General features: G+C 38.0%; 1 protein-coding gene across 1 annotated transcript; it reads left to right on the top strand.

Annotated features, from left to right (window-relative positions):
- The first annotated feature begins 3,310 nt into the window (after positions 1-3,310).
- Positions 3,311-7,030, top strand: LOC149640906 (uncharacterized). Its single transcript, XM_089850572.1, has one exon. The coding sequence runs from the start codon at positions 4,363-4,365 to the stop codon at positions 6,994-6,996; it is 2,634 nt and encodes an 877-aa protein (XP_089706698.1). The 5' UTR covers positions 3,311-4,362; the 3' UTR covers positions 6,997-7,030.
- Positions 7,031-8,907: the final 1,877 nt, after the last annotated feature.

Raw genomic sequence — 8,907 nt, 5'->3', positions numbered from 1 at the left:
AAAGGGGGTGTGGGAAATGCGGCAAATTTTTAAAATGGAAGTGGGAAAATCCACTTTCTAACATTAGCAACACTGATTTGAAGGCTAAACAGACCGCTCATTCAGTTTTTTATTGTTTTAAAGCTTATTTTGGCACGTTATCTCTCAAAAGTAATTAATGTAATGATAAAATGTTTTGGGGGAATGGAATTGTGCCCGAAAACCCGAGATAAGTAAATTTTTGAAATTGATTACCTGTAAAAAAAGTTATTTCAACGGAAAACGGTAATGGAACGTTGTTTTTCTTAAGCATGCCTTTAAGTTTCAATTAAAAAGAAAAATTAATATCTGAACCTTCAGTCTTATCGATACTTTTTAGGACTTGATTCTAATCAAGACATTTTTGATTAATATCTGCTCCTTCAGTCTTCATTTTAATTAAGATTGTTAAGAAACTGTTTTACATTTTCAAAATCTACACTAAGCAGAAACATATATAAAAGGGACCGTAACTTTAGCTCAATCAGTCATTTATTTATAATGATACTCCAAAAAATAAAAACGTAACTCATTGAAAGTTTGTATTCTTATTGTAATTAACATATTACAATTTTTTACAATCATTTATTGAAACGCGAGGCGCCCCCTAAAAATTCCACAAATAGGACCAAATTGACAGTTTTACACAACGCTGATTTTAGTCTGTTTAACCTTTAGCTCAAACTTTTCATAAGCCCAATATGAAATTCGGATATCCTTAAAACTTCTGAAAGACGATCCGAGATTATCAATTTCGAACTTTTTTGCAGCATTAACTAACGTCTGTTTGATATTAAGCTTAAAACCTTAAACACAATATAGTCAGGGCTACCCTAAAGTCCACAAAGATGATCCAAGATTGTTAATACGCCGAAAAAGTGCCATCTTCAAAATATGTAGCCGGGGAAAAGAGAGCGTGATCGAGTGGGCTATGCTAGTGGTTGAAAGTCGCGGGGGTTGGGATTGGGACTCCAGGCATAGCCGATTCCATCACGCACTCGACAACGCAAAGCAACTCGCGCCAGCGTGGGAAATAAGGCGGTGACACAGGGCAAATGACCAGTTTAAAAATTGCCTGGGACCCAATTCTCTAAGTATTGAAATCATTTGGACGAGGATCCAAATCTAAACGTTTGGATCGGTTCCATTTGGACAGGGCGCTTAAAACCGTATTCTCTAACCCAAATCCAAATCTACATTTGGATCTCCTTCGAAACCTTTATCCAAACCAAATGTACCTCACTTCCTCTTTCATTACAATTTTACTTAGTGTTTATTGGGCAATTCTTTTGAACGTTTAATATAAAAGTAAAATGTTTTTAAGCCTTGGATTTTGGCATGTTAGATTGTAATAAGAAACCTCTTAATTTGATAGTTTAAGCTTATTAGGCCTAAATTAATATTAAAAGGGAAATTAATTTGAATGAAAAATAGGCGGATATCTTTTATTAATTGGGAAATAATGCACACATTTTACATTTGAATTTTAGAAGTTAATTTATTATTTATTTTGTCAGCATTAATTTCACTAAGGCAATAAATTAATTACCTACGAGGAATTAACTAGTACATATGTTTAATATTAGAATTTAATTGTTTCAAAACTAATAAGGTTTTGAACCGGTTTTTGTAATTTAGTTAATAAAATTTGTGATTGTCGATTGGTCAATATTGTATTTTAACCAATGATGGAACGAATTTTTTTTTAAACTCAATGAAACTGAGATATCAATCAATCATCTACTGAAGAGGTATCAGCCTACTTTTTTACAAAAGAAGGTAAATAAGGATTAGATGGCTTGCTGATTCAAACAAGATTTTTAATCACGAAGAGAATTTTTTGTTAATTTTGGTCAAATTTAGATATTCGGTAATCGAGTTGATATTTATAAAGCCCTTTTTGCTCATGTCTATTTTAAACTTTAATCGCAGATTTCGCTTACCATTTCACAAGCGTAATAAACACTACTGAAGGACGCAAATCTATCTGTGATTGAACTTCATTTGCACATTTCTATCCGTTAATTTGAAATGTTGCGAGAAATTTGAATGGAATATAAGTAGTTATCTCTTTCAGTAGATAATTGTTGATGTTGATATTAAAGATTCATTGAGTTAAAAAAATTGGTATCAGTATTTCAATTAAGCTTTAATATCAACATCGGTTAATTTACGATATGGGCTCATGATCTTAGTTTGTTTATAAGATTAAATCGTTACTTCAAGTGTCACAAGACAATATCTACCTCCAAAATCGAGTGTTAGTAACTTTAAAACCATCTCCTCGTCACAGGATATCCGAGGGTGAATTTATTATATGTGATAATCTGACAAGGTGCACTAGCTCACTGCTCAGTCAAGTTTTGGCAAGGCCTAATACCGTTTTGCTTGGCTGCATGTCGCCGTCAAATTCCTTTTAAAGCATAGATCATATTATAAAAAAACCGTTTTTACAAACGGAAAAAACCTGATATATACTACATCGTTGATTTTGTGTCGCCACTGAATGTTCTTGTCACGGCTTCTAAGGGACAGATATTATAATTTATTCTAACCGTTTCATATAACACCACCATTTATTAAAGCGGTAACATTACGTCATGACAATTAATATCGCATGTCAGGACAGCATCAACTCTTGAAGCGGTAATATTACGTCATGACGATCAATTTCACATGTCACAGCTAAAATTGTTGATTCTTATCAGGGGCGTCAACTTCATTATCTTAACACATTTTCTTTACTTTTTATTTCGGCTGACATTTTTTGAAGCCAAAAATAAATAATTTTTGCCATAACAACGAAGTTATGGTAAAAATGTCAGCCGAAATAAAAAGTAAAGAAAATGTGTTAAGATAATGAAGTTGACGCCCCTGATAAGAATCGACAGTTTTTAGCTGTGACATGTGAAATTAATTGTCATGACGTAATATTAGCGCTTTAATAGTTGATGCTGTCATGACATGTGATATTAATTGTCTTGACGTAATGTTACCGCTTTAATAAATGGTGGTGTTATATGAAACGGTTAGAATAAATAATATCTGTCCCTTAGAAGCCGTGACAAGAACAGTGAGTGGCGACACAAAATCAACGATGTAGTATATTTCAGGTTTTTTCCGTTTTATAATACGTGTCCCTTCCTTGAAAGGCTTGGTCTTACTGATAATGAAATATGAAATGATTAATTTCAAACGGAATGGATATTTAAAAATACTTTTATAATGTATGGGAAGCAAGTTTTTATTTAAACAGTAGGTTTTATTTTTTTTTCAATAGTAGAAGGTAGGGTGGTGGCTTGTAATTCCGAACGCTTCTAATTCCGAACAGTTTTTTTAAATTGATTTTTCTTTTACTTGCGAGGCTTTAGACCGTGAAAAATAGGCTTAAATTATGCCTTGATTCATTGTCTATCCGAAAAACATCATTTCAAATCCATATCTAAAAGTCAGGGAACGATGTGACACGAAATAAAAATGTACCTAATTTGCGAATTTAATTTAACGTCAATTAAAGGGAATGCCGACCCTGATGCCTCCGAAAATAAGGTTTCATTTTCTTCAGATAAATCAGAGGCAAATAAACTCAATTTCAGCCAAAACGTCAAGTTTTCCCCCACAAAATAAGCATTCGTAACGAAATTTTGGCTCAAAATTAAATTAATAAAAGAATATTTATAAAAACCTTTGCGAGCAGCTAATTCCGACCACTCGAAACAACACTCCATTAATCATAAATTATCGACAGTAAAATTAAATTTAACGCTATTAAACGACATGGTTTAACAGATTAGTTATCCTCGATAATACGGCGATACGTTTTCCCGGGCTTTTCAAGCAGACAACTTTAGTTTAACCCGGCTAGCGTAAAGTCCCTGTTTCCTTCCCTCCCCGCCGCGGCGCCGTCACTCGTACTCGTACACTATTCCGCGATAAAAAAAATAACGGTTCAATCTCGCGCCAAGTTTGAAAATTTGCGTTCGCGCGTTTCAAACTTTTGCATAAACGGGTCGCTAAAGGTTTATACCTACTTGAATATGGAATATGACGATCAAGGTAATGTAAATCGCTGTTGCATTTATTAATAATCTTTTTTATCCTATTAACCTACGAGAGATTTAAAACTTGAAAGCGAAATTTATTATAGAATTAACGTCCCAAAACTTAAGCCTTGGTTAGGGAATTTTATCCCGATTCACCTAATGAAAAAAATATTTCAGTTTTAGATAATCCCAATTTAGCATACAAATGAGATAGGCGCTGAAGTTTATTTCACCATAGTTATACCACATTACAGGTGGTGGTGTTAAAAAACCACGTAAAAACAAATCAAAATACACAGATATGGATGTTGTCAAAGCTCTCGAAGACGTTCGTGAAGGACGTCTTTCTATTACCAAAGCGGCTGCCCTTTACCACATCCCTAAAACTACCTTGCATGGCAAACTTTCGGTTAAATATGACAGTGCCCAAGTTGGAAGAAAGTCTGTTTTAAGTTATGACGAAGAGAGAGATCTGGCTAACTGGGCGATCAAGATGTCCAAAATCGGATATGGTCGCGTAAAACATCAAATTTTTGATAAAGTACGAGATATGGTTCAGAGAGAAGGAAGAATAACACCTTTTAAAGATAACAAACCCGGAAAAGAATGGTTCCGTGGATTTTTAAAAAGAAATCCTGACGTGAAGCTGAGAACCGCCGAGCCCTTGCATATTTCTCGAGCCACTGCATGTACACCAACTGCAATTAATCGTTGGTTTCAAGGGTACCAGAAATTTATGTCTGGCCTTGGTATGCTTGACCATGGTGGAGACCGTGTTTGGAACGCGGATGAAAGCGGGTTTTGCTTGTCACCGAAAACTGGCAAGGTCCTTGCGTCTAGGAAACAGAAAAATGTTATGCAGATTGCAGGGGATACACGGACACAAATAACGGTCTTGTGCGCAGTATCCGCGTCTGGAAGCGCAATCCCACCCTTTCAGATTTTTAGCGGAACTCGTCTTACACACAATCCTCTCGAAGACGGAGTTGAAGGGTCACGTTTCGCGCTCTCAAAATCTGGATGGATGACTTCTGAAGTTTTCCAGGGGTGGATAAAAAACCACTTTTTAAAATGCATTCCACCTGCTAGACCCGTTGTTTTGCTGCTAGATGGACATAGTAGTCACGTCAATTTGGACACAAGCAGACTGTGCGAAGAAAATGGCATAGAACTGTACTGTCTACCCCCACATTCCTCCCACATCTTGCAACCTCTTGATGTTTCAGTCTTTAAGGCAATGAAATGCAATTGGACAAAAGCTGTTCAACAGTACCAAACGGAAACTGGAAAATTTGTCGACAAGAAAACCTTTTCTCGTGTCTTTCGGGGATGTTGGGAGAACACTATAAGCACGGCCACTATCATTCATGGCTTTCGGGCGAGTGGGGTATTTCCCGTGAACAGGTTGGCAATAGACGAAACCAAACTGTTACCATCAGAGTTGTTTGACGATGATCAGGAAGTTGAGACTGCGCCGAACAATGAATTTGACAAAATGAAGCAATCTATCAAAAACCTCGAAGAAGCGTTGGGTGAAAAAAAGATTCGGGAGTTCAGGTTAATGGAAGAAGAAGGCTTTGACATCGCAGAACCATTGTTTGATGCGTGGAAAACTCTCAAAAATTATTTCGCCGCGATGAAAGCCCCCATATCCGACAAATCATCAGAGTTGGGTTTTACAAGCACTTTAGCATCAGTCAACGACTTTTTCCATTCTCCAAGGGAAGATTTTGAAACATTTGAGAACTCTGGACAAAATTCGGCATTCCCAACTGTGCCACACAATCAAGTTACAAACCGACCTGTCCGATCTACACCTCCAAGTTCAACTTCAAAAACTTGCAATGCTGAGGCGACTGCCACGTCGAAAAAATCCACTTTGAATGTCTCTGACCAGACAAGTAATTTTACTTCGGCAGCTCGAGGGTTTGTATCGCCGGGCATTTCCATACCAACTTCAACAATTAGAAAACGTTCTTTTGCGGTTCCGTATTCAAAAACTAAAGTTCCTGTAGCAGCCTTAATAAAGCCTCCGCCTTCAGCCACCCTGAGCAAGCCTCCGCCTTCAGCCGCCCTGAGCAAGCCTCCGCCTTCAGCCGCCCTGAGCAAGCCTCCGCCTTCAGCCGCCCTGAGCAAGCCTCCGCAATCAGCAACCCTGAGCAAGCCTTCGCAATCAGCCACCCTGAGCAAGCCTTCGCAATCAGCCACCCTGAGCAAGCCTCCGCAATCAGCCACCCTGAGCAAGCCTCCGCCGTCACCCACGCAGAGGAATTCCCAGCCATCTTTCAACTTTACGGCTGCCTTGAACTTAAGCACACATTCATCCTCAGTTCTCATAAGCAAGCCCACATCATCTGAATCAGCAACCAACTGTCCATCAACTTCAATTGCTAGCAATTTCGCAATCGCAACGCCAGCTTTTCGGGGAATTCTCTCCTACCCAGCTCATAAACGAGTTGAAAAGCGGAAGAGAAATCAAATGGTAATCCCGCAGCATTTAACTGGACCCGAATTTATCTCGCTTATGGCCACAAAGAGAGAGGAAAATGAAAAAAAAGAAATAGAAAAGATAGAAAAGAAGCAAAAGAGGGAGGAAGAAAGGGTGAAATTACAGAATGAGAAGGAAGAGCGGAAGCGGGCAAAATTGGAGAAAAAGGCGACAGTTACAGCAAACAAGGCAGCAGCTAAGGAGAAAATTTTGGCCAAGAAAGCCACTAAAACTAAAAAATTCCGTCCTGATAAAAAAACAGTCTGCCAATCTTGCGACACACGATGGGAAAATAGGGAGGCTAATGAAGTGTGGGTGTGTTGCAGTGTTTGCAAGAACTGGTACTGCTTTAAATGCTGCAACTTGAGTGAAGCAAAGAAAGAGTTAGCTTGCACTGGTGGTTACAAGCATCGTTGCGATAATTGCCTTTTTTCCACCTTACTTTAAAGACTTCTATTTATCCCCGTGAAATCCACATTGTACCTAGGCCTATACTTACCTAAACTGTTTTTTCCACTAAATAAATGTTTAATGAAATTATGAGTTTTTTATTATTGTTTTTAAGCAGGTTCGGTAATTAGAAGCGGGGGTTCGGAAATTAGAAGCGGGGGGTCGGAAATTAGAAGCGGGGGGTCGGAAATTAGAAGCGGGGGGTCGGCAATTAGAAGCGGGGGGTCAGAAATTGGAAGCGGGGGGTCGGAATTGAAACCCCCTACGTCGGAATTACAAGACATCAGTTCGGAATTGGACGCCACTACTAGAAATGGGGAAATAGATATTTCTCCACAAGTTACCGGTAATTTTGGCTCAAAATAGGCTCAAAAGTAGCGCAAATGTTCAAGCTATTTGGTACAATATCAAATATTTCTCATAACATTATACGTGTGTCATGTTTCAATCGATTTTAAAAAAGTGTTCGGAATTACAAGCTACCACCCTAAACATCCTTGAGATTTGGGTAAAGCCTATCGCGATAAGTTATTTTTGAATCGTTGTAAACTATCCAAGACGTTTTTTTTTCTTCTGACTTAACCGTTGCAATATAGTGGCCAGAGTCTATGCTTTCGCCAAGGTGTTGTATACAAGCGACTGCAGTATATGTTATACCAGCAATAGGAACATTTTGAGCGGTAAAATGTTTAATTGGGCATTGAATCTTATAAGGAACTATTTCTTTAAGTGTTGGAGATTTTTGGATATTATAATGGGAAAATCTAGCGAATGTCAATAGCAGATATTGACTTGAAGATACTAAAATAGCACGACATTCTTTGTCTTTATGTGGAGGGTGGCATTGCAAACAGTTTTTTTCCAAAGGCTCCCAAACACCAAAGAGACTTTTAAAGTCAACGGGTTTTTTTTTATTTTCAATTCCGAAAGGCAAGTTAACAATAAAGTTATTACCAGATTCAGGAGTATGATTTATAACCCTATATGTTGGGCGGTTTGGGCATCTTTCTTCACGTTGAACGTTATGGTAAAGAATGTTTTTCAAAGAAACATTTTCTGATTGAAGCTGGTCGAAAATTTCACCAAGGAACTCCGCGGGGTCTTGTTCCTCGTGTGGATTGTGAAATTTATGACTGAGCGTTAATCTCAAGGCAGTCGTATCTAGCAAATGAATGTTTCTATCTGTTTTAGATTGCAATAGATGTTGAAGTGCCAAAGTTGTTGATCCTGGATCTATTACTCTTGATACAATTATTTCCCTTAATTCTGGAATACATAAGAGCAATTGTAGTGCAGATGCAGCGTAACATGTACTGCCGTTATTAACAAAACCTTTCATTTCATATGCAATAGAGAGTATAGCAGCCAGTATACGGACAAGCTGTCCGTATAAAGGCGGCATATATGGAGCCCTCATTAGGCGTTTACCCCCACCCATTTGGTGCCCCCCCCCTCTTTTCTATCTCTTTCCTCTGGATGGTCCCGTGACCGAAGGGGGAAAATAGGGTTAGGGGGGGGGGTTGATGACGTCACGTATCACGTGATGTTGTTGGCGGGAAATTTGAATTTATAGGGTTTTTTTCGTGTATTGGTATGACGTCACGTAATTTACTGGTGTTGAATGTATTCGGTGTCACTTAACTCTAGGGGTATTGTAGGATATTGTGTACATTTAGGGGATGATTTATATAGGTTCAGTAGGCCCTTTCTACACCCTTCCCGTAATGCTGTTCTTTGTACGGTTTTAAGGTCTCTCCATGTCATACTAAAGAACTAGTTTTAATTGTGATATGGTTTACGTCGTTTATTATAGTTAGCAATTAAGTTACGACGCTGTGTAGGGTGTTACAGTTAGTAAACGAAATACAGGGTTAGAACAATAGTACATTTTAGTATCATAAAAGTGGT

This window comes from Phalangium opilio, unplaced genomic scaffold, assembly GCF_054372755.1.
Source record: "Phalangium opilio isolate 3A_F unplaced genomic scaffold, DU_Popi_V2 ptg000092l_1, whole genome shotgun sequence".
NCBI classification, from domain to species: domain Eukaryota; kingdom Metazoa; phylum Arthropoda; class Arachnida; order Opiliones; family Phalangiidae; genus Phalangium; species Phalangium opilio.
The sequence above is the reverse complement of the archived record's forward strand: the minus strand, read 5'-3'. Positions and strand labels throughout refer to the sequence as shown.